This window comes from Leopardus geoffroyi, chromosome B2 (assembly GCF_018350155.1).
Source record: "Leopardus geoffroyi isolate Oge1 chromosome B2, O.geoffroyi_Oge1_pat1.0, whole genome shotgun sequence".
Lineage (NCBI taxonomy): Eukaryota > Metazoa > Chordata > Mammalia > Carnivora > Felidae > Leopardus > Leopardus geoffroyi.
The window spans coordinates 71,161,576-71,189,028 of NC_059332.1; the positions used below are offsets into that span (position 1 = coordinate 71,161,576).

Genomic DNA, 27,453 nt, shown 5'->3' on the forward strand with positions numbered 1-27,453 from the left:
GGTAAAAGTTCTACCCTATCTAAAGCACATCTAGGGACTGAATTTCAGAAAACAACTAAAATAGGGAGTCGACTCCCTAACAAATAACAACTAAGGATGATTTTCAACAAATGCGATTGGATTTCTGGATTAGCAGAATCGGAACACACACACATTATCAGGTAAGAAATACCTCCTCTCTGTTCCGGTATCCACTGATCTAGAACAACTGAATTGTACTAGTACTATCCCAATATTCCAGGAAATGCTTAGAGAAGAGAGAAATGGTAACTTTCTTTCTTTAGTGTTAAAAATATGGCATAGGGATGGATGTGTAGTTCACCAAAAATGGAAGTGAAATTAAAATTCAGAAGAAAAGTTAATTTCTCAAGGAAAGTTTGCATTGTGGTCAAAAGAGAAACTATCACTCTAAAAGAAAGGGCTCTGCCTAAGAAGTTAACATAATATCACAAATGGGACTGACTCAAAAAGAAAACTAGTTTTTCTTCAGCTTTTTGAAAAGAAGGAAAGAGACCACTGGTGTTTATTAATGTTTTGGATAGTGGTAATAATGGGAAAGAAATAAGAATTTTCTTAAAATTAATCATATGAAAATTGGTAAACTTACCTAATGACTAATACACTTAAAGATTTACCATACAAGGAAGAAAATGGTTATGAAGAAGGTTGGAGGATAAGACAGTAGAGAAAGGGAACTGATTCCAAGTCTTGCTTAAAACTATTCAAAAAGAGAAAGAATAGAATGATTTCTCCTAAGTAGCATACAAGCATTAGGAGATACACACATCTTAGTATATGCCAAAAATGAAAGACTACAAAAAAAGAAGTGTCAGGGTTCAGGTCTTTCTTTTTCAATGTTTTCTGACCAAATAAAAAGTTACACAAACTATTATAAGCAAGTAACCACTTGAAAAAGTTTACCTCTAGACAGAATTTCATATAAAAAATTCAAGACAATTCAAATTGCCTTGGCAATTGTTAGATGTTTTATCTCAGTGCATTCCAAATTTCACAAAAAATGAAAGTGAAAACAAAAAAGCAACTACTTTATAAATCTACTCTATTATAATAAATGCTCCCCAAAATGTAACACTATTATTTTAAGTCTAAGTTTACAATTCTAAGTACACAGTAGAACAGAGGAAGAGATCTGAAAGAAGTCTGATCAGCAATGACAAAGGATATTTAAGAGATGTTCATAAGCATGGTATCCTTTACATGTTTAGGCAACCCTACCCTACTCTACACATTTTCCTTCCTTTTCTTTTTTTTTTTTTTTTTTTTTGTGGAGTGGGCTGTATGACGATTAATCAACTCTATTTCCATTTAATCTACCAATGTTGCCACATTTATAGTTAGTAGATCTCTAAAAGAATAATTGGCAGATGTGAAACTTATAAAATTCTAAAGAAGCAAAGAAAAAAATCAGTCCTACTGAGGGTCACTGTCTTTCCTATATAACACATGATGTTTGAATATGTCAGGACAGTACCAATTTTCTTGGTTTAAGGCATCTGTTATGATTTTCATACGGACAAAATAAAAGTATATTTAGAGAACATCAGAAAAAACTAAAAGCACATTATCTGGCTTAACCATTATTCATTAAAGAAGGCATTGAAAGAATCTACTCATGAATCAGAAAAGGTGTCCATAACCTTATTAAAATGCCAAATTTATCTTTAGTAACTGCTCCTCAGAATATAATCATCACACAACTATAAAATGCAGACTAGGCTCTCCAGCTGATACAAAGTAGAAAAATTATTTTACTTTTCCTATATAACTACACTGTAACTGTTTTTATGCTATGATTAAGTAAGCCAACCAAAAAAGAAAGTTACGTATTTCTCTCTGAAAAATGATTTCACCTTCTTAAATCAGGCTGAAAGTATTTCTAAGAATTCCCAAAGGGAAAAAAAAAAATAATGAAGGCACTATTTGAATATTCATGTGCAACTAGAAAACAATGAAGCTTCTATTCAAAAACCAAAAGGATGAAAATATCTTCTCTATCCATATTAAAGTTATATGGGCCTATCATAAAACTAAATGTACTGACCAAGAATAAGTCAACATAAAATTTAATACAGCATGTAACTTATGCTAGTATTTGATGTATGTTGTAGAAAATTAAAAATGGAAAGGAATAATAAGAGCAGAATTTTCAAAGTAAATTTTGGATGAACTACTCCTAATAAAATCAAGCATGCTTAAGAAACATTTGGAACATATGTAAATACAGACCACATAATAAAACTCATACACATTAAATCACAATAAGGAGAGCTGAGAAAATCCAAGAGATGGTATTTACCAGTAAGTGCAAAAATTTCAAAAGAACAGGAGTTAAAATAAAAAATTTATTATGCAATTAAGATACAGAAGTCATTCTGTTTTATTTTTAAAGCAAGAGATAAAAGGATTAGATGAGTTAAAATAATAATAATTCCTTTGTTAGGGAAATTCTCATTACTGACCAAAGAATTCTCGAAATATTTCCAAGAAATGAGGAGTACTATTTAGAGGTTTACACTGAATTTAAAATAATACAAAAACTTATGAGCGAAAAGCCATGATGATGACAGAACTGTCATATTTAATGAAGAATACTAGTATCTTTTTTAAGGCAGAATACTCTCCACAACCACCAATGTAATTTTTGTGAAATAGAATGATGAATAATTAAAGGAGACAGAGAAATGAGGCCTAAGACCTAAGAGACTTCTCTGGTTATTGGCAAATCACTTAATCTCTCTGCGATAGAGATAATTTAAATGATCGCCAGAGTCCTACCCAGTTCTAAAATTCTAACATCTGATATTCAGGAAGACTTTTTGGAAAAATTAGACAAATCTGGAAATGAGGTATATAGTAAAAGCACTACAATGCAGACTAAAATTACAGAGTCTAAATTACATCAATCATGAAGAATATACACACAGGTGAATATGAGAAGTATGCAGTCGTGGAGAAACTCAACATAATTCAAGAATGTTAAAAATATGGGCTATCTTGGGGCGCCTGGGTGGCTCAGTCGGTTGAGTGTCCGACTTCGGCTCAGGTCATGATCTCACAGCTCCTGATTTCGAGCCCTGTGTCGGGCTCTGTGCTGACAGCTCACAGCCTGGAGCCTGCTTCGGATTCTGTGTCTCCCTCTCCCTCTGCCCCTAACCCACTCACTGTCTCTGTGACTGCCTCTGTCTCTCTCAAACATAAACATTATTTATTTTTGACTGTGCTGTCTCTGTCTCTCTCAAAAATAAACATTAAAAAAAAACTTTTTTTTAAATATGGGCTATCTTAAGCAGAATCGTCCTGTTAAGGAATTATTCCAGGTTTATGACCAGGGTCAGGTTTTTTGTTTTGTTTTGTTTTGTTTTTTGCCTCATTCATTTTTAAAACTATTCCACTGTTTAGAAGGGAGCATCTTACCTAGAAATACTCCATAATTTAAAATTATGAATCTTTAAACATCCTAACGATTCTGTGATACAGACTCATCCCAGGAATAAAATAGCTGGGAAACAGAACTTATGCTAAGAATTATCCTTAGAAAGTCCTTATGTATAAAGAACTTTTAGAGTTTATCTACCAGGGGAGAAATAAACTTAATTAAGAAAGTATACTAAATACTGAAGACAGACACTGTCATACATATGCCTAAAATATGCTTTGGCCACTTTAATCATTATGATAGTTACAGTGCAAACAAAAAACAGATCTTCAGGGAAATTACCCACACTGTAATAGGCTAGGTGTCATCACATTACTTTAAAGACCATTAGCAAATGAATGTTTCCTTTAATATCGAAAATTCTTTAATGTATAAACATTATTAAATATGAATTAAAGGTAACTGTTTACCGAGTGCTAAGATAATAAATTTATATAAAAAAGGAAACTTCTGTAACTATCTTGATAGAACCAGTAGATACATAAAAGTGATTTTGAAGAATGAGCTCTAATTTTCATCAAAGGAACATTTCTTATCAAAATAAGTAACTAATCTTCAAATTTAACAGCATTCTGCTTACCCATATTCTGATTTCACTGAGGGCTGTAATATTATTCATCAGTCTTCTTGTAATCTGTTCTCCTCCTTAGGCCTCTGACATAATATTAGCATGGTATCTTTCTAACACACTCTTTAAAGATTATGATCTCTTCTCCATTTGCTAAATAGGACTATATTTTAAAAGTTTAGCTGTAAGCCCTCTACACTGCTCTATCTCCATGAGGTAAACAGCGTTCTACATGGAAGATTTCAACATCTCTTTCCACTTCTAGCCCTTCTAAGTATTCTATATTCAATTGTTGGCTGGTCATTTCCACATAGATCTCCAACACTACATCATAATAAACATAAAGATGAGCTAAAAGAAATCAGTTTTTCTTCACATAACTCATATTTCCATTAATATAATTTTTTCAATGCAACCTGGGGTACACTCCCAACATACTTATTAAATTTTCCAGCACTCTCCAGCCCTAATCCTTCTATCAGTCACAAAACTCCAAGTCTTATACACATTTTTCTTTCACTAATTTTCTACTACCTTAACCCCTATAAATTTTCATTATGATTTCAATGATAAAAGTAGTTATCCCCCAACCTATTCAACTTCACACCTGAAATACTACTACTGGCAATCAAACCTTTTCCCTTGTTTCTGAAGTATAATTTATGAAAATCCCACCATGTTAACTATTCTTTTTATGCTTACAAGGTAATAAGAGGCCATCAACAATCCACCTCAACTTACACTTTTCAGCTTGTCATCCACTTTCCAAAATCTATTCCAGACAACCATTCTAAATTACATCTTCACATATCTTACTTGGTTATTTATAATATTTCTTTTATTTATAAAATTAAGTATCTTTCTTAATGACTCAATTTTTATTTTTCAAGCCATAATTCCAATTCTTTTCCTCAAAAAAACTGTTTCTGAACATTCATCCTGAAGTGATCCTTACACATCTTTAGATACAACAATTCTCTTTTCTCACATGCCATGCTACCACTGCCGGCTAAAAACAAGGACAATGTCTTATTCTTCTTTGTGGTCCCCATATTTTGTGCTAATGCACAAAACACTCAAATGTTTGCTAATCAAAGTGTCTTCCATGTGTATGTTTACATACTTCCCTGTATAACTATCAAATCTCCAAAACCCTTGTGACAGTAATTCATAGACCATGTCAAAGAATTACATAAAAGTAATTCACTAAATATAATACAGTATGACAAGCTAGAGAGACAAACTCACATTCATGGCAACAAATTTTAAGATATGTTTTTGATACCAAAGATGAGAAAGAGACAGAATCTAGAGAACCGGAGAAACCTGAAAAAAAAGTGACAATAAAGTTTATACTCAGAAGACTGAAGGTAATTCCTTACCCAGAGAGGCTGAAACAAGGACTGGAAGCATCAAAGAATCCTTTTAACATAGAGTGCAGATATATGGCATCTTGTTAGATGATGATAGATAGGTAATGAAAGAGATGGAAGGATGAAAGCAAAAAAGGAAGGAGAAGAGAGAAGGAGAAAAAGAGAGAAAGATTTATCTTGAAATCTTGATTCACAAGAGAACACAATACGAGACTGCCTATTTTGAGCTTCTCTTTCTCCCTTTCCTAGATATATGCAGCTACAACTGTCTAAAACTAAATTAGAGGTCACACTGAGAACATATTGTCAGAAGTATGCATGTGCAAAAATTCTGAGTGGTGGATTGGCAGCCTCTGCTTGTTTGGAACGTTGCAAGGAGAAATATATTGTTCTGGATTAGTGGACACTGGAACATTTTTTTTAAATCTCAAGTAAAAGAAAGGTTAATTATAAAAATAAGGAAAATTTTAATTAAATAAATAAAAATTGTTATTTGGAATTTACTCATGAAACAACAAAAGTAAAGCAAAACTCAAATTCAGTAAATTGCTGTCTAGAAAGAGACATTGTACTCTTCAATTAAAATCAAAACCAGACAAGAGGCAACAAACTACAGCTTTGAGTAACATGAGAGAAACAGAATGATATGAAAAGAGAACGTCATAGACACAGCTAGGAATAATACGGAGAAAAGGAAGGGAACAGAAAAGATAAAAGCACCAGAAACATGAGGAAAGCTACTAATGTGGGGTCTACAATCCCACTTCAAACAGCTTTTATTTACTTTCTAAGAATCAAATCAAACTAAGAAATTTGAAAGTCCCCTTTCAAATTAATTTATTGTTCATTTAAACTTGTAGTTAAAACGTAGTTATACTGTGTTAATTTAAGGGGAAAAGGGCTAAAACAACTTTATATTTAGGACCATCTATGGTTATATTAAACTCTCAAACTTGCTTACCTCTTTCAGGAAATAGGAATAGTACAAAATCCTTTAAATTCAGTTCAAGGAGTTTGCACACATTTTCAAGTTATTTCTAGGAACAATTTATCTGCCTTTTAACATTTAACTGAAGTTTCAGAGCCTTTAAACTAGAGTTTAGAACACCTCTCATTAAAACACATCTATACTAGGCTTGCTAAACTACCCCTGAATAGTTTGGAATATTCTTAATATATACTATCTGTCTTCAACAAAATACCCAAATACACTTTTATCCTGAATATATATAAGTATATTATATAGGTATGTATATAAGGTCTGTTCAACTAGAACATGAATAATTGACACAGTTTTTAGAGGAATGTAGACAAGTAAAGTTTAAGGGCTAAAATTTATATATATTTTTAAAGAAAATAAAGTTGTCTTATAATCGTCTCTACAATATTCTTTACTTTCATTCTCTGGTTCATTTAAAAAAAAAAAAAAAAAAAAGGAGGGGTGCCTGGGTGGCTAAGTCAGTTGAGCATCTGGCTCTTGATTTTGGCTCAGGTCATGATTCCAGGGTCGTGGGATTGAGGTCTGTGTAAGTGTGGAGCCTGCTTAGGATTCTCTCTCTCTCTCTCTCTCTCTCTCTCTCAGCCTCTGTACCCCACTTGTGTGCCCTCTCAAATACAATAATAATAATAATAATAATAATAATAATAATAAACGAAGAAAGGTTCCAGGTTTCTTCCTCATATACTTTTCCAACAAATGCTATTGAATGTTTAAGATTATTTTATTTTTAAAGATGAGACAACGGTGGGGGGGGGGGGGCGTGTTACAAGGAACATGAACTGTCTATTCTACTTCATGCTCTGTTATCTCTTTTCACTTGTCATATACTTCTTGTACGTAACAAAAGCAAACCTAACACCCACCCACCCCTAATTGCTTTTTCATTCAAATCTTCCATTAAGAGGAAAGCTAGTAGTAAAAATAAGCAAGGTAACTCCATCACTTTTTCTAGACAATACCACTAGCAGGTTAAGAATCTTTTTATTAAATTTTGAAATGAAATAAATTAGGGGGTTTTATGGGCAAATAAGTAATTAACTCTTTATCTCAATTCTTAATCTCAAACCTTGTTTACAAATTTAGGTGGTCCTAAAATAAAGTGTCAGATTTTTAAAAGTATAAGTCAAGGCTTGATACGGGGGGGGGGAAAAAAAGTAATTAGAATATTTATCAGAATGACAAGTATCAGTGCAATATTAATACATCAATGCCTCATACTTTAAATTTATTAAACGTATATATAATTTTATTAAAATGTACTTACTCCATGCCAAACATAGGCATTTACAAAACTCAACTTTTCCCCCATGAAAGGCATTTTTGATGACGTAGAATTTTTGACTATGTCTAAAATTTCAAAAAAAGTTTAATTTTTGTAATAGGTAAAAAGGGACAGTAAAATGCTGATTAACACGTAATAATTATTTGTTACATGATTTCAAAACTTCTTACAAAGGTATTATGAATTTCAAGTGGAAAATCAAAGTATCATAAAAAAGAAAAACCAGTATTAAAGTATTCTCAAAATATAATTGATAAAAACCTGCATCTTAAAGAATTATATATACATTTTTTTTTTCTTTTAAAGGCAGTTTACATGCCGTTATTTTCTGGCTGTATATCTGTTTAATGGTGATTTTTTTCTTCATGTTGTAAAGCTTTGATTTTAAAACTCACATGAAATATGTAGCCCTAATAATACTTCTTCTAAACTTTTACCAGTTCTAGTCTAAACAGTGAGTATTCCACTAGAATTATTCATCCTTAAAAGAGGTCTTCCAAGGCACGCTATAAATAGTTCCTCTAGAGAGCACTAAAAAATTATTTACTAGGTCGAACTTATGATTACTGGTACAATTTAATATTAGAGTTTGAATTTGTACTTCTTCAACTTTTATGGTATTTTAGTAACTGAAAAAATGACTGACTTGCTACACAGAGCTAAATAGTTATAACTACTATAACCAAAATGCTACCTTCATGATAGTGGACAGTGAACACAAGCTTCTACTCTCCCCTCAAATTGTTTTTATTTTAATAGCAATGCTGGATGCTTTATCTTCCATCTGTCCATAGATAAAACAAACAATGAAATGAACAAAAAAGCAAAGAGCAAAAAGCAGGGAGGGCACTTAGAGAACTTATAAATGAAGAGACAGAAAAAAATCATCAAGCTAAACTTTAAGATCTCAAATGATCTACTCAGAGTTAATACCATTATAAAAACATCTCCTCCAAGTGACATCACTAACTAGGTAGATTTGGAAGTTAGCTGTGCAATGGCCAACCATTAACTAGAGTTAGCATTAAGAACACAGTAACAATGGACCACAAAATACGGGTTTAAAACCCCAAGTTCCCCTGTAACAGGTGTGTGACCTAGATAAACCTGGGCAAAGCAATTCATCTCTGTACAGTTTCTCCATTCATAAAACCAGTAATAATAAAATCTGTTGATTGTATTACAAAGTTTTCATGAAAACCAAATGAAGTAATACACAGAAGTATTTTGGAAGTCATTAAAAATCATGCAAAAAATTAAAAGGAGTATCTTTATTTTAATTAGATAAAATATAGTTCATTTTCTAGTTTTTTAAGTGCAGGATGTATTTTTAATCCTTTTTAGTCTATGTTTTGTCTTTCTCAATTTGAGTATTCTATGGATACCATCCAATCTACTTATTACATAAAGTTGTTTCTTCTGCCCTTTAGAGACTTTTCTCTTATTCTTGGAACAGGAAAAATATCCTTATCTAAAACTCTTAAAACAATTTTTAAGGCAATAATGTTGACTAAATCCCTTAGTTAATTTCAAAGACTATGCAATATAGTATGTCTGACTTCAATTCCCGGCTACATCACTTATTTGTAATGGTCTAAGAGCAAATCACTTAAGTCTCAATGTATTCCAATTTTTATAACATAAGGTGGAATATTAGTGTGATCAACTTACCTGAACAGGAAAAATTCACCTTTGTAGCTTAAAGGTGAAAGCAGTATTCAAGTATGAGATAAAACTTTCCCCCCAAACACTCAATTAACCCACCAATGCCTTTTGAAAATATGAAATTACTAAAAAAAAAAAAAGTCACTAAAATATATGTATAGGCCACAAATTGTTTTCTTTTGAAGCTATAAAGACAAATTGAGAAAATAGTATTTTTATTTAAACAGAGATGCCTCAAAAAAGAGCAAACCAGAAACACAAGGATAGAAAAGAAAGAATTCTTTACCAGCATATTTAAGGATTTGCTTTAAAAAAAACTCTCTATACACATATCACTAAGGAAATCCACCTGTCACTAAAAATTTACTCCAAATAATTAGCAGTCTTTTTAGAAAAATAAGAATTTGACAAATCTTAAGTTCTTACCTTATGTACACTAAGGTATATCTATAAAGGCAGGTAACTGAATTCCTTCACTAATAATGCTTTTATCTTCTTATTCCTCCCTCTGACTCTTTAATTACTTCTTACTATGTAGAACTTTACTATGATTATCAATGAAGTACAGTATCACCTTCATGAAATTTTTTCATAAAACATGGCATTTCACAAATGACACTTTGAGGTTTTTTTCTTTTCAAAATAACTGACTATACACACTATTAATTGTACCTTTTCATGACTCATTACAAGAGGCTTCCATAATTGATTAAAAAAAATCTAAAGATGCTGAAATAGTAGAAATAAATGTTTTTCTTTTTCCTTTTGTTGAAAGGTATCCCTAACCTAGGAAGTAGATGTTTTAAAAAGTGACGATAAACAGCAGTATTTGAAGAAAACTTCATACAGTGGTTAGAGACAAGTGGAAAACACTGCACAGTAAGCTACATATATACTGAGCAAATTATACTAGAAATTTACATAAGAAGCAAAATTTGGAAGGGAAAGGGCTTAAACACAATAAATATCTAACATACTACAATTCGATGATAAAAGACAAGAAAGCCTTTAATCTGGCCTTAATTTTAAAATGGGTGCATTGGGGCAGTGCCTGGATGAGTCCGTTGGAAGAGCATGACACTCTTGATACCAGGGTCATTAGTCAAAGCCTCATGTGGGGTATAGCGATTAAACTTTATAAAACAAATAAAATGGGTGTACTGGAATAAAACTGTGCACAAGAGGGCTGCTGAAGTACACTAACACAATATATTTATAATTTCTTAACATGGTTTTCCAAACTTTTTTCTAATCTATATTATTTTGTATCTTTCTACTTGTGAGTTTCTCAAAGTATCACTCTTAAAACTATTTTAGAAACCAAATTAGTTATCACCAATATACATGTACTGTTAATATGCACAATTTTCTTTTAAATTTAACACCTAAATATAAGTGTAAATACAGAATTGTTTTTTGAAACTTAAAGGCAAAAAAAGTCTAAATAAACTCCTAAATGGATTTCCTTTGTGATATGCAGAGTACCTGCATGAAGTCCCCAAATCTTTAAAATGAAGAGACTGATAATTACCATATTGAAGTAAGATCGAATTTTGACTCCTCTTGCCAGATCCCACACTATCACATTTCCATCGTGACCAGCAGAAAAGAGAACTCTCGGATCGAACGGGTGTGGCTCAAGGACAAATACCTCATCTTCATGACCCTGAAATATTTTTGAAGTTGCACAGAATTATGAATTTAAAAAAGAAAATTCAATCAAACATCAATATGGCAACATGTCTAGAATCTGAATTCTAAGAATTATTAAAGTGGCAAAAATCTTCAAATTTATCAATGTATAATAATGAAGCTGAGCTAATACCACTATTCAGGGCTTTGCTATCATTTGGTGAAACCTGAGAATACTACTGATGCAGCCCTACGTATTAAAGAACAGCAAGAATTTCGATTTCCAAGTCAAACCTGCTTAACTACATTTTAAAATTATTTCTAATCTCCCACAAAGACCTGTTATCCATGTAGCAAGATTTTTTGGCTAACTTTATAAAAGACTTTAGTCCTCAATGAAAATATTCCATTCTATAATAAGCTTCATTATACCAAATAAAAATGAGTTTTTTTTCCTCACCATCAGGACATGAATTAGTTGACCGGTGTAAGAATTCCAAACTTTCAGAGTCATGTTATTAACTGCAGTTATAACTGTATTGTCATGTCGATCCCATGCTACCATAGTTACTTTCATTTTTGTGATTTTATCTTCTATCCCTTGAAGGTTTTGGCTGAAAGTGATGGAGGCAGTATTTGTTTACACCAATATTATTTATTAAAATACTATTATGACAAAAACCTAAATGTGTTTTCTTACAATCTATATTTAAGTTCATTACATGAATAACTATCACTTAACAGCAATTAAGAATAATCTGCATCAACAAAGAATGAGGGCAAAAACACTGCACTGAGTCAGCAAACACCCAGGATTTCAGCACTCCTAAGCCCTTAGTAATAGATGACCTTGAACATGTTATTAATGCTTTAACTCTATCTGGGTCCAAGAATTCTATGCCATGCAGCTCACTCTCCATCTTCTGCTGCTGTCATGCCCCGCTAATTGCTTTGCTCTCCCATCCACCTGAGACCACTACATATAAATATAGAATTATTTATTAAATATTAAAACCAAAATAATAGTTACAAAGTGTAATATAATTTCTCTTGGCTGGAGAAAACCACTAGATACACTACATCATCTCTCTGTGACAGATTAACACTAGAATATGTTCTACTTTTTAAAGAAAACTAGGAGTATTTCTGTAGTACTATCATCATCTTAATAAACTGAAAAAGTCATTAATGCAGATCTTTGTGTATATATATGGCAATAAATAATTTTAGAAATATCCCCTTTCCATCTCCAGTAACACCTCTAGTTATTACAGAAAAGTAATCATTTTAACATAGATTATGACGTATGTTTCTATAGGCTGAGAGTCACACCAGCCTGTAATACAGCATACTTTAAATGATCTACCTATATTTATGTAATATTTCAAATTCGATCTCTTACCCTGCCGGACGAGTAGCCATATCCAACAAAATGCTCTTCCATTCTCTTCGTTTAAATTGCCAAATACGTGCTGTCCCATCACGGCTCCCACTCACAAATCTGAATTAAAGGAAACCCACCCCCCCCCCAAAAAAAAACACATGTACTTTACTAAATGAATTTTTCCAGAACTGTTTTTCAAAATACTAAAAGACAGACTCATCTTTATTTACACAGCATTCTAATATAATACAGATTACTCTCTGTCAGATATTCTCTACTAAATTAACAACTTCTGCAACTTAACGGGCTTTTAAAACTTTATATACATATTCTAATGTGTATGGCTAGGTCGCAAAAGGACATTCAAAAGGGATTCAAGGCCACCATTTACTACCTTACAAATAAAATGAGTATTTTCCAATGGAAAAATACTGATTTTCCTCTCAATGTTAAAGAACTTGACTTCTTTTACTCAAGGTAAAAGGTACTTAGGAATAGCTTCCTTTCATTTTCAAATAAGAACCTGGGAAAATTTACAAAACATCATTTATCTTCAGTAAATAGTTCTGTCTCAAATATTACATTATGATACGTTTCCAAACTCTACTAACTTTCCCTACACTTTGATATGTATAGAAAATATATAGGGTGGATAAAAGTCCCTATTGTTAAAAGTGCCCAAATAAACTAACATTTATAGAAATAAAACATAAGACCTGTTCTCACATGCATGCGAAGGCTATAGTCACTCTTCAGTGTAACTGCTCAAGATCCTTATTTTAGTAGCTAAGTTGTATACAGTTCTAATTAAAATCTGACTGTAAGAAATGTATTTGATAACTTTAAAATTGGAATTAAATTTACAAAAATAACTATTTTACCTGTTACTAGTGTTGGAAAACTGGATACTGTCAACTTTGTCCTACATATAAAGAGATAAAAAAAATCCTGAATATAAACTGTTAAACTCATTTAAATTGTACCTATCTTATTCTTTTTATCAGTACTTACAGTATGGAACTCCAATTCTGATATTTTCTCTGGCTGACCTGATCCAAAAAAATAAACCCGAATAATATGATCCGTGCTTCCTGTGGCCAGAAACATGCCACCTGAGGAGTAGGAGCAAACATTTGTGAGTAAAACAGTTTCAAAATCACTGAAAATAAAATGCAACCAATATTACCATAATATATACTGATGATTAATATTTTACTCTAAAACTATGCGTATTTATCCTAAGCATAAAAATTACATTTAAAACTGAACTTAATGAACTTAAAATACATTTAACTAGCACAGTTTTAACTAAGATGCATTTTCAATATTTACAGATTTCCACTACAAATCATTTCATTAAGTGATTACATAATTCTTTGTTAAAATTTATCACCCTCCTTAGAAAACATGCCCTTTAACTCTACTGAAGTCCCTCTCTTGCCACATTTCCTATGTTAAAATCTATCAAACTTTTAGGGCCCAATTTCTTCAATGGGTTGTCTTTGCCACCCTGCAATCAAATGAGCCTGCTATCCTCTGAACTTTTTTTTTTTTTTTTAATTTTTTTTTTTCAACGTTTATTTATTTTTGGGACAGAGAGAGACAGATCATGAACGGGGGAGGGGCAGAGAGAGAGGGAGACACAGAATCAGAAACAGGCTCCAGACTCTGAGCCATCAGCCCAGAGCCCGACGCGGGGCTCGAACTCACGGACCGCGAGATCGTGACCTGGCTGAAGTCGGACGCCCAACCGACTGCGCCACCCAGGCGTCCCTGAACTCTTATTAAGACTTTGTCTGTAATACATACATTCTACTTTACATTACAGTTATTTATATAGCAATTTGCTCTCTCCACTTTGAATCAATATTCTCCTACAGTGCTGAAAACAGTGTTGTATATAACTCCTTACAGAGTACTCTGAAATCATATATAAAGCCTGTAATTGTGTTATTACGAAAAGGAAAATGGTCTTCATGGCAGTAGAAGTGGAAATCTAGAAGTTAGAAATTAAACACGTTTGGATATTAATATGGAAAAAACAGATTTATGTCATTAGTATGCTATCACTTATCTGAGGAACTACTGCTATTAACAATTATGAATTGAAAAGACAAGTAAAACTCGAAGTAAATGTAAAAGGAACTGGTACTAGGAACATTTAATAGGTGTTAAATCTATTAATATTTTATTTCATTTTCTCATCAATTCATTTCAAATCTTCAAATTATAGTTTGTTTAAAAAGACATGTCCATTCAAAATGCTACTGCACAAACTCAAAACATAATTGGAGTTATCAGCATTGCTATATAGCTACTTTTTAAAGAGCAAAGAACAAGAATTTGGAGTGAAGTATTTAATATTTACAAATAGCAATCAAATTTATTTTACTTAGCTACAGGATACCTCCCAAATGTCAGGAAAATATAAAACGTATTTAAAATACCTTTCTCGCAATGAGATAACTATTCAAAGATATATTCTTTAACAGAGTCGATTCTGAAACTCTTATTCTCCAGAGAAGAGCATTATGGTCTCAAGGAAAATTCTTAGTCACGTGAATACATAAAAAAACTCTAGCAAAGTTCAAATATTTCTAAATTAATTTATGACCATCCCCTGGTTTATGTATGTGAATATGATTTATGATAATAAATATTTTCCAAAATTTTATGTGTTCCACTAGAAGCTTTCTAATGTACAACTTTAAGTGGAAAATTAGGGAGAGAAAAATCTTACCAGCACTAAAAGAAGAACAGATCATTTGAACTCCAGGCCGAGGGCGCTCTGTAAATTTAGCAGGTCTTGGACTATAATATAAAAAATAAACAATTAAAAATATCCCTAAAGGGAACAGCAACACCAGAAATGAGCTGTTTCAAAAACTAAATACAGAAAGACAAAATTAAATAAGAAGCAACAGATGGCTCCCTTCCTAAACAAGTTGGAAATCATTATGTGTCGTGATCAGCAGATCTTATGCAAACTCTACAGATTTCATAGGAGCCCCAGATTATACAACAATCCACACATGAAACACTCTCAAAGCCACTGTCACACCAGACATGTAGTTATTAGTTATACTTACTTCTAACCAAATTTAACAGGGTTTAGTTTTTCATACAGTACCGTAGCAATGCACAAATACATTAGAAAATAAGTCATTTGAAAACATGAACACACCAGCAAAATAGGTACTGCCTCTGTGGCATAAGTAAACCATCAGTTAACTAAACTTTTTCAATATTAGGCACTGTTAATTAAATATTTCCCTCTGTTTAAGTTCCAATGTGACAAAATATGCTTTTTAAGAATCCAAAAAGAATCTTAAACACTTATCCTAGTGAAAATCTGAAGACTGTTTGAATCTTACGTCAACTATAATGTTCATTCAAATTAGACATCTACAGAAAAATCATCTTCCTTTAAATATTTGTACATTAACTGTATAATTTTGTATTACAGAATATGTCTTATATTTACACTACTGACGTTACATGTTTGTTACAATCAACAGTATTGAAGAAAGAAAAACTGTAGATTTTATACCATACCAGGTCCAATAAGTACACAATATATTTGTAATGCTCTAATACAGGGATTTTATTTAGAGCCCTACTTAACATACATTTTGATCTAGTTTTTCCTTAAGATATCAGGGGAGAAAATTCAAAGAAATAATTAGAGCTTTCAATCAAAGTGCACTGCATAAATTGTATGATCCATAGCAATTGAAAATAGAGTGGTTTCAGTTTTGTAATCATATCAGGGAAAAAAAGGACAAAATATTTATGATCTATCAATTACACATTCAGAAAAAGGAATTTTTGTCAAAGTGATACAGAACACAAAAGTATTTGTTAAAAATTTTAATTAAATAAATTTTTAAAGTGACATTTATACAATTTTTCCTAATAGTCACAAGCCCTGACATAACTGAGCATGAATAGTTTAGAGAACAGAAAGTTATTAAAACACTCTTAAAACCTAAACAATTATTCAGAGTAGAATTAAGTAACCATAATTTAAGTAATCTGAAATTATAAAGACAACTAAATACACTACTTTCATTAATATCTTATGGATTCCAGCTCTCCATTTTTGTTAATTTTTAGCACATTCTTGTAAGTGTTAAGCAACCATTTAGCTGTAACTTACAATCAGAATATACAAATAATCATACAAATTGCCATTTTAAATGGACTTTAATATTTTTAAAGGGAAAAAATAGATAAACAAGTACAAATAATTTGTTATTTTTTAAATGTTTATTTATTTATTTTGAGGGCGGGAGCAGATAGAGGAAGAGAGAGAATCCCAAGCAGGTTCCACGCTGTCAGCAGTGGGGCTTGATCTTACGAACTGCGAGATCATGACCAGAGCCAAAATCAAGAGTCGGAAGCTTAACCAACTAAGCCACCTAGAAACCCCACAAATAATTTGTTTTTAAAAGCACATCTGAGGAAATATTTTAAGATAAAGCTTTGGTATCAGATTCTGTGAGTCCAGTTTCCAGCTCTGCCACTTATCAAGCATTATGACCTTAGGCAAGTTAACATTTCTGTGCCTCAGTCTCATCTATAAAATGGGAGTAAAAACAAAGCATATCTTAAGAGTTATTGAGATAATTGAATAAATTTAACCTACGTAAAATGCTTAGTACTGCACACTCAATAAGTATTAGTATCATTAGTATTTTAATTAATTTAATTCAACCAGTTCTAGATAGTCAATCAATGAATAACTGCTTTTAGTTTGGCACTCTGCTTGAGAGGGGGTTGACGAAATACTTCCAGTATCCACCTCTATTTTCTCTCCTATCTGTCCTAAAGAAAATAATTGTACCTTCTTCATAGGGTTGTCATAAAGATTAGTCAGATGACAAATAGAAAGTGCTTATTAGTACAAGCTTGTCAGACTAAGTGCTTAATAAAAATTTGTAATCATTATCATCTATATATTTTAGGATTCCCATTCTCCTCTTACATCTAAATATGCTTGGACAGCCTTTCTCTCCTACTCAGAGATCTCTTCAGTCAGATTCCAAGTCATGCAGCCACTCCTATTTCTCATCTAAGAAGCAGCATCTTTATTAGTGGAAGTTGTTACCACATACATAAACTCTATATAAAAACAAATTTATCAAGAGGTTTGGGTTTCAAAATAGGTTTCATTAACTTCTAGAAGAGTTGATTTTCTCAATGCAGACTGGGTTGCTGAAGGCACCTCCTCATCAGATTATACAAAAGCATTACAGTTCAATACAATTTTTGCCTTTGATCAGTAATTAAAACCCATGTGACAGTAACAATCTACATCCTGCCAAAATTTTTGGCAGTTATTAGCCATGAGTAAATATGGAAAAGAAACTAAGTGTCCCCAAGTCTATAACTAAGAAAAAATTACTCCTTTATGCCTGACTGTAGGTTAAAAGCTTTTAAGGGATGATTACAAGAATAGAAAAGAATCCTACCTATAATAACTATAAAAAAAATTTGTATGTCCAAAAATAGGAAAAACATGAAGCAAAGTATAGCGTAACAACTCAGTGGGACATAATGCAGCTATTAAAATTATTATAAATACCTATAATAAAATGTTAAGAAAAAAACAGCAGAAAATTATATACATTTCTCTACTTGCATCTACATTAAAAATACACATTTATGTGAAAAAGCTGTTAGGATAGTTGGTTAATGGGTAAATCTCTGTAAAGGTTCTGAAAAAAATATCACTTATATGGAATAATTCACTTCTCAAGAATCCAGATAAATATTATCGTACTTAGCAATGTAATCCTCAAGAAGCACAAAGTTGAGAGTTTAATTTTGTGAAAACATTTTTGTTCCTATGCTAATTTGAAGACTGTTAGTCATATTTTTCTTCTCTATAAAAACGAAACATGAAAACACAATGGTATCCTAATCTGGTCCATAAGAAGGTAAAAAATACTCAAAGGAAAACAACAATTAACTATTGCTATTGTCTACACACATCAGTAAAATATTTAAACTTTTATTTAATGTTTACAGAAAATCTTTAATATCCTAAATATTAAGAATGCAACTAAAATTAGAAATCAACTTGCTTTCTCCAAACAATCATGTCTTAATCAGAATCCTTTTTTTCAAATGAAGTACATTTTATTATGTTATTCTACCTTCCATGGCCTCTTAATGCCTTGCCATTAGCAGCACTCTACAGGAATCTTAATATACACGAAGCTTATCTAAATACTACTGTTTTAAAATTATAAAGACATTCTCAAATTACTCAACTTGAGTTGATATTTATAAACAAAAGTCAGACAGAATTATTGAGATATCCCTTCTAATCTGAATGATGTTCTACCATGAGAGCACAGAGATGACCATTTAGACACTGCAGAATCACTGAATGCACCAATTCCCCATTCACAGACTGCCTATGGGGCAATATGCAGCACTTCCTCTCCCTATTATATCCACGTGAGAGGTGGCAAGGCATAGATAGCATGGTACCAAAGGGCAGAGAAGTGTTGTTCCAAGTCCTGGCCATGCCAATTCTTAAGAACTGTTTTGCCTCATTGTCATTAATCGAAAGAGAACACTGTCTAACCACCTTGTTTTAATAAACCAAGATACTAGAACAAGAGAAAGCACAGATGCAAAATGCTATTATGGGATGAGGTGAGGATGCATTTATCTACCTTGATGTAATTTAGTAAAACCTTAATCTGTTTTCCTACGTTTCCTGAGATCTTCAATAGAACCTAAAGTTTGTATATTCAGTGACACAAATAAACTACAATTCTTCTAAAGAATAGCCTTAGGAATTCTTAAGATTATGTTCTCAACACCAGAAGGAGCTACTGAGATGAAATTATGCCATATACAGAAAGGAGTGATAATGAAACAGGTATGTTCTGAAGGAAATGGCTAAGGCTAGGAAAAAGAGAAAAAACCAAAAACCAAACCTGTTAACACAAACTTTCTCTGAAGCATGGAAAAAAAGGGGGGTGCGGGGAGAAGCATGAAAATCAAAGAGGTCAGTGAATGCATTTCTGTTTTTTACTCAAGGAGAATAAATAAATTTATACTTATTGTTGACTACTTTATATTATTGCAATTTTAACCATTAAATTAAATAATCGATTCTATGAAATAAAAGAGCAACTGACTTTATTTTAAGGGTTCCAGCATCCCACAGCCAAAAACAAATAGTGCCATCTGCCCCTGTAGAAGATAGATATCTCTTTGAGCCACTGCACAACGGTGAGAACTGAAAAACAATTGAAGAAAAAAAATATAAGAAGAGTGACACAATCCAAATAACCCACTTTTTACCATATAAATAGCAACTAATAAACAGAGCTAGAAAGCATTCACAATGGATGAAGGTCATGACTACCATGTATTTAAAGTCCATATATTTATAAAGAAAAAAGAAATATTCCTTTCTTCATTTTAGTTGGCTTTATACAATGGATTATAACAGTGACTTACATCATAATCAAAAGGATTTTACAGGGATTAAGCAAATTACCTGTAGTGATGTTATAGATGCACTGTGGCCTTGAAGAACAGCCAAAGGTGCACATGTTCGAAGACACCAGACTCGGATCATTTTATCACAACTTCCAGCTGCTATCATGGTATTCTCATAGTTTACAGCCATGTCTGATATTTCAGCAGCGTGTCCTCTTAAAGTAGCTAATAATCTTCCATCATCTGTTGCCCAGATTTTCACAAGGCAGTCATCAGAACCCTTAAAACAAAAATGAGTATTAATGGAATTAACTCTATAAATTGTAATTCAAATTCTGAACAGAGATAAAAAATTGTATCTGTTATGTTCACTTCCCAACACTTATATTCTTAAGTACTGAAGTGTTAAACACTTATTTTAGGAATTTTCCTCTATACAAGTCTATTTTTATTAAATCATTCAGTTATAAACAATACCTGTGTGTCCACCAATCTACCAGGAGAAACAGGATGTTAATAATAACATTTACCTATGATCTCCTACCCACCACCTCTGGTAACCTCTATCTGGAATCTTGTGAAAGAATCTGAACTTCTGAAGTAACAAAATTGTAATAAGAGAACATAATGTAATACACAATAGTGATTAATCCTGTATATGATATTATGTTATACAGAAACGAAAGCTCATTTTTCTCCCAGGAAGTTAAAAATGTAATTCATAAATGAGTTTCCCATCAGTAATCTTCAGCTAAATACGTTACATATAAAATCACCAAAGCTGATTTGTTAGTTACCAAAACAAATTTCATTTTATCTCCCATGAAGTCAATAAAAATACACAAATTACACATTCTGCTATACTAGCATAAGCTCAGAAAGAAATTGTAAAAGATACACATTTTCCAGGAATATCTATATTTACAAATAAACATTTCAATTTCACATAATCAAAACCAGAGATTAGAACTTCTAGGCTTTATTATTTTTTTTCTTAGTTTCCTTAATTCATTTTATAGCTGTAAATTTGTACTTTTTTACCAACCTCTATTTCCTCCTATTTTCCATTATTTGAAAGTTTTAAATACACAAAAAAGTGGAGAATATTGTCATTAGCCTTATCCATTTCCCAAATTCAAACTTATCAATAGGTTTCAAAGGTGGCATGTTACAACCATCCAATCTAATTCTTAAAAAACAAAAACAACCCCCTCCTTATATCTGACATTAGAAAGTAGTTAGAAGATCCACAAAAGCAAATGTACAGATGTATTATCACCTTCATACTGATATGACATATAAATGACCACAAACACAGTATTAACAGGACATTTTTTTAAGTAAATATTTATTGAGAGAGAGAGAAAAAGAGGGAGATCGAGCAGGGGTTTGGGGGAAAGAGGAAGGGAGGGAGGGAGGGACGGGGGGAGAGAGAGAGAGAGAGGGAGATAGAGAGAGAGGGGGGGGAGAGGGAGAGGGGGAGAGGGGGGGAGAGAGAGAGGGGGAGGGGGGGAGAGGGAGAGGGGGAGAGGGGGAGAGAGAGAGGGGGAGGGGGGGAGAGGGAGAGGGGGAGAGGGGGAGAGAGAGAGGGGGAGAGAGAGAGAGAATGAATGAATATATCCCAAACAGGCTCCGCACTGTTAGTGCTGATCTCACAACCATTGAGATCATGACCTGAGCTGAAATCAAGAATCTGACACTCAACCCACTGAGCCACCAAGGCGCCCTAACAGAACATTTTAAATGCTATATCCTAAACCAGAGCCGGCCAACACTACGTAGAATACTCTCAATTAACTCACATTCTTCTGAGCTTTGAAGCAAATTAAGTGGGTAACCAACCACTAAAGACTAGTGATAAAATTTAACTTTGGTAAATTATCTACATTAAAATCTGGTATTTTTATCCATCCCATTCACTTATCTCAGGCTCTTTATCTATAAAACAAGGTGGTTAAATTGATGATTCCTAAGGTTCCTTCTACTTTTAAAATTCAGTGATTCATGCACTCATTTATTCATTTGCCTGAAGATTAAGTATGTGCCAAACACTAGAGATACAAAGACACAGGATTCCTGTCCTTAAGAAGCAAGGCAAAAGAGTGTAAAATGCAGTAACATGTCGAAGTGCTATACTGTTGATCAGAAGAGATTCAAACAAGGGAACAGAGTGTTTTTCCTGAGAGGTGAAGAAATAGGATCTGGAAAAGAATCCAGAAGCAGTGATGCCTGGACAGAGCATTCTGCATGAAGACACAACGTAACGTAGTAAGCTTTGCACACAGACTCCAGGGTCAAACATCTTAGTTCATGACCTGGTATGGCCACTTTCTATATGTTTAACCTTGGGTAAGTTACAGGTTTCCTATGCCTAAGTTTTCTTTTCTTTACGCATATCATCGCACTGTTGCAAAAACTAAATAAGTGAGGATGGAGTACTTGGTACACAGTAAGACTATTACCACTGCTTCTGTTGGTAGTAGTATTCTTATTTTTACTTTGGCGATATTCTTTTTAAGTTTATTTATTTGGCGTGGGGGGAGAGGGGACGGGAGAGGGAGAGAGAGAGAGAGAGCGAGAGCCCCAACTTGGGGCTCGATCTCACAACCATGAGATCATGGCCTGAGCCGATATCAAGAGTTGGATGCTTAAATGATTGAGCCACCCAGGTGCCCCTACTTTAGCAATACTCTTACTACTTAAAAAAAAAAACAGAAACATTCCATATGGCAACAAGAGAGAAAAGTTTGATCAAAGGCATGAAAATGTCAATGTAAGAACTCCAAGTTAGTCTGTACGCTAACTTAGAGTGTGAGGTAAAGCATAAGGATGAAGTTAGGGAAAAACTGTAAAGGACCTTTTATGATATACTATGAAATATGTTTTCTAAAGGGGATCACTTAAGATTATTAAGCAGGTCAGTATCAGCAATGATCCTGTTGGCATCAGTGTGAATTAGGATAAACAATCGGAGGCCAGGTGAAAGTTGTTAAAACAGTACAGGCAGGAGAGAGAAGTGATAAAACAGATTATGATAGCAGAGAAAGCTCAAAAGAGATAGAATACAGAGCTGTTTGGGGAATTAAAGGAAAGAAGATTGTATCTCTGCTATCAATGAAAAGAGAAGAAGGAATGGTAGTAGACTAGGACTTCCAGAAAGGTGGTCTACATACCACTTGGCACATGGGAATTGCACTAAGCATTAGCTGAATAAAAAACAGCAATAAAGCATTTATTCAACTCTTACACTTACTTATTCAACTCTTTTAATTCCACAAATTAAGTCAATTTATTCACTTTATCTTCTAAAAATTAAGGTAATATTTGGCTCTGACCTAAACTCACAACAAAAGTAAAATTTTATGTTAATACTGGTAGAATATATGAAAAAGTAAAATCATGACATCTCATTGTGCTTCATAATACTGATAGAATTCTTTTTGTTCTTATGTATTTGAATAAAAGTTTGCTTTATATTCTACTATAGAGGGTGTTTCACATATTTTCATGTTAACAAAGAGGGAAAAACAAAAACCAAACACCTTTTTGACCAAAATGCCAGTTTTTAATGAAAATAGTAGCAACCTGAAAGTCAGCGTTCAGTGACTTTTCACCAACTAAAGAACAAAAAGTCCCATTATATTCATATTGATTTATTAGTAATATCACCAATTTAATATTTTAATAATTTTGCTCTGTATAGACAAGTACTAAAATAAAACAACATTATGCACATTTTCCCCAAGTGTGTTTTATTCCAATTGACCTCTTTTCTTTCATTTGGTTGCAGGAGAGAAATCTTTGACCTTTTAGGGAAATCTCTCTTTACTATCCTCTTCCATGACCTATACAATAGTGTGCTGTCCCATCCTCACCCCTACTCCCCGGAACTCCTGGCAGAATTTCAAACAGAACTCTAAAGCATCCTTAAACAATTTCTATTTCATGCATTACTTGTGATCATTAATTTATTTTTATGGGAATGTAAAACTAAAGATGACCTGACAAATTCACCTAAGTTCTTTTAAAATGGCTATCAGAAACATAAATACACATAAATCGACTGAAAAGGACTGCACAAGAAAAATTAAATTTAAATTAAATTAAATTAAAAGAAAACATTCTTATATTTAAGTGTTTATTTTTGAGATGGGGGAAGGTGCGGGTGTGGGTGGACAGAGGATCCAAAGCGGGCTCTGTACTGACAAGCAGAGAGCCCAATGCAGGGCTCAAACCCACAAACCATGAGATCACGACCTGAGCAAAAGTCAGACGCTTGACTGATTGAGCCACCCTGGTGCCCCTGGGAAAACATTTCTAAAACCATTATACACGTGTTTAAATTGAATGTGGAAGGATAAATTAAAAACTGATTATTCTTAAAAAAAAAAAAAAAACAAAACAAAACGTAGAGCAGAATTAGAAAAACTTTCCTTCCCAAGCCTACCTCAAATGTTAGTTGGGTCAATAATAAACCAAAGAGTAGGGCATTACAGTCTTAAAATGTTAAAAAAGTGTTAAGGACATTAAAATAAGACCAATGTTATGTAATGGTGAAAGGAACAAGATGAACAACATAGTCATCGTGGTTGGCTTTGGCTATGAGGATTACACAGGTTTCTAAGATGTATGAAGAAGAAAGAGGTATGGTAGAAATAGCAAATTTAAAGTAAACTGGAAAGAAATTAGATGATTCTTAACCTCGGCAACAATACAATTATCTGAGGATTATTTCCTAAAATGGGGAAAGGGAGAAACAAAAATAAGGAACCAGAAAAAAAAAGTGAACAAAGCTTGGAAAATAAAGTGGAAGAAGAGCAGTAAGAAAAAAGGAAAAACTCTGTAAGCAAAAGGGGAATGTCCTGCTAAAATTAGATAGCATGATTTTAGAAAAACTTCAACTAACAGTTTTTTTTAGCAAAGCTCCAATGCCTAGGGGAAAACAGAGTAGTCATTTCTTTTCAATAACATCTAGATATTGCTCTTAGGACAGGGGATTGGCAAAGTGAGAAAAGCTGGGAGTACAAAGTAGAAGTGGAAACAAGAAACTAAGCTGGAAAGGTTTTATCTGAGTAAGATAATAGACAGTTTTAAATACCTGTTAAGGAGTTTGGATTTAACCCAGTGAGGTAGCTACTGAAGAATTTCAAGCAGACAAGACTTGGTTACCACAATATTTTTAGCCACAATAAACTCTAAGAAACTATGAGCTAGGTGCAAAATAGAAATTGCTTTTTTTGAAATTCATTTTTGAGTCAAATTTAAATATTAAGCTAGTGTTTAATGACAAGCAAACATTAAGACAGCAGTGTATTACTACTTTCACTCTTCAATAATGTTAAATTGTCATAATTACTGTGAAGTGTGCTCATTAATATGTTGTCATTTGTGTTTATGTCAAACCTAGCATTCAAAAAATCTGAAAAAAATTACAATGAGAAGAATGTGCAGCTTCACTTATTTAAATCCTCAAATAAGATGTGACACCAAATTTTCAGTGACTTTTTTTAGACATCATTGTCAATGCAAAGATAAAGCCAAAGAAGAAAAAACAAAACAACAACAACTTATCTTTATTTGGAAAAACAGCAGTGTAGATGTTATTTATGAAAAGGCCTGGTAAGAAAGAATGGGACTTAAAGAAAACAGATTTGCCTGAACACAGGACTTAGTTTGAAATACCCTATTAATTTGTATATTCCACTGCCACACCAAGGAAGCCATACTCACAATAAAGCCGTGTGCCTTTAAAATAATCAATATGCTCTGTAGCTTAGGATAGAGGAAGAAAACGGAGTCAGACTTTAGCTAGGAATCATTGTTTCTTTCTTTCTCTGTTTCTCCCTTTTTCTTAGACTATGGAGATAATGGCAGCAAAGACCTCTCCTTCCAACATGAAACTGGATCTCTTACACTGTAGGTAATTCCTAACAACAACAAAATTCTATTTTGTGAATCCCTCTTGGAAATTTCGAAGTTTCATGAAAATAAAAAGTTTGAGAGGTAAAGTTCAGATAAATAAAAATATCGACATTCTCCATTAATGAAGCCTAGGCAATGTTAGGTACGCATCTGACTTTGGTATTCTGGTACTCCACAGGTCTCTGTGACATGGCTTTCCACTTTGTCATGGACTTGGGTATTAAAACTCTCAAAATCTAAAAAAAAATGTCCTATTAATGTTATGAAAACTTTATGAAACAATCAGTAACAGGGCTCTGAATCACTTAAATTCTATGCAGAAACTAAAGCAGAACCTAAAGTCTGCACTCCCAAAATTTAAATTTTAAAGGCTTTTTTTAGGCAACTTTTAAAGGCTTAACTGAATTTGTATTTATGTATTTACTTAAACTAAAAGCTAGAAGATTGGAAGTGACAATTATGTGAACTAGTCAGTGATGAAGAAAGTCCTTTACAGGTTGGAACAGTAAATGCCAAAGAATGATTGACTTCTGCAAGCAGAAAACCACACACATTTGGAAACAGTACAGCAGGTTACATCTACACAGATTATCTTAAAAGGAAAAAGTAGATCTATAAACTTTTCCATGCTAAGAGCAGCATCAACTGTGCAGACCAACCAAACATTACTACTTTGAAATAAAAAAAGAAATTATGTGATATTTAAACCTATATCTTGGAAAATCTAGCATTCCTTGGCAGAAATCAAGAGAATTCTAATTTTTCTTGCTACTACTACACAGATTTGAATCAGATTTCACTCTTGATGTCTTCAGAACAGAATTAAATGTTAAAAACATCACGTATATTGTCATGTATACTACAGTATCATTTTCTTATTCAAGCTAAAAAGTACCTTGCTCTTCAGGCAGCTAAAATTTGCTTGTAATTTAAATGTAGTTCAATGTTTTTTTAAAAAAGATGCCATTGATTTTTTTCCTACCAATCTACTACAGAACTGTTTCATTTCCCTTACAAATAATCCCAAACTTCAGTGTCAATCATTTCAACAATTTCAACACATGCCCAATTTTCTCACTCTCTCATCCACCTACACCACCAATGACTAACCTGTATCCATGTAATTATCACTTACTCCGATCCTGCTCCCAAGATACTAGGTACTATTATGGAAAAAGAAGATACGCGTACTAAATCTGCAACACTGAAAATATTATGAACCCTCCCTCTATTTATTTGGAAGGCTAAAGCTAACTGGTCCCTATTTGTCACTTTTTTCCTATTACGAGGCTTTATCACATACCTCTAGGACCCAGTTCTGTTTCCTAACATAAAGTATTTCACAATGAAAGTAGAATCTGCTCATTGTGAACTTAATTAACTCTCTTTTAAAATAGGCCAAAATAAAGTGCTCTTTACACATCTCATCTTCATCTATTTATTCTATCCATCCTCCTTAGATCTTCCTATATCAAGTCTACTGTTCTAGTTCCATCTCTTTGACCAACAGTTTTTCACAAATTTATCTTCCTATAAATTACTATGCTCTTGCTTTCCTTTCCATTACTACCAAACTTACTGAATACTCACTATACTTCTCATGCACTTAAAAAAAATAATTTTTAATTTCAAGCTTACAGAGTTTCAAGAACAGTACCAATGTCTTCCATATCTCCGTAACCCAGATTGATCAACGCACCCAT

At 32.8% G+C, this 27,453-nt stretch overlaps 1 protein-coding gene and 1 long non-coding RNA gene across 5 annotated transcripts in view; one reads left to right on the plus strand and one right to left on the minus strand.

Annotated features, from left to right (window-relative positions):
- On the plus strand, positions 1 to 25,841 carry LOC123608638. The gene is made up of 4 exons (XR_006717351.1): positions 1 to 161; positions 10,121 to 10,224; positions 13,366 to 13,496; positions 25,684 to 25,841. It is a non-coding gene; the product is annotated as an uncharacterized LOC123608638 (long non-coding RNA).
- Positions 1 to 27,453, minus strand: part of LOC123608633 (pleckstrin homology domain interacting protein) — a 139,247-nt gene that overhangs the window by 68,731 nt on the left and 43,063 nt on the right. For all 4 annotated transcript variants that reach the window (XM_045498837.1, XM_045498836.1, XM_045498838.1 and 1 more), the window contains 8 exons: positions 19,887 to 20,108; positions 19,522 to 19,622; positions 15,102 to 15,172; positions 13,373 to 13,473; positions 13,243 to 13,283; positions 12,380 to 12,478; positions 11,438 to 11,591; positions 10,877 to 11,011 (listed from right to left, as the gene is read on the minus strand). In XM_045498837.1, coding sequence (XP_045354793.1) covers positions 10,877 to 11,011; positions 11,438 to 11,591; positions 12,380 to 12,478; positions 13,243 to 13,283; positions 13,373 to 13,473; positions 15,102 to 15,172; positions 19,522 to 19,622; positions 19,887 to 20,108 — 924 coding nt within the window. The remainder of the gene's footprint in view (positions 1 to 10,876; positions 11,012 to 11,437; positions 11,592 to 12,379; positions 12,479 to 13,242; positions 13,284 to 13,372; positions 13,474 to 15,101; positions 15,173 to 19,521; positions 19,623 to 19,886; positions 20,109 to 27,453) is intronic.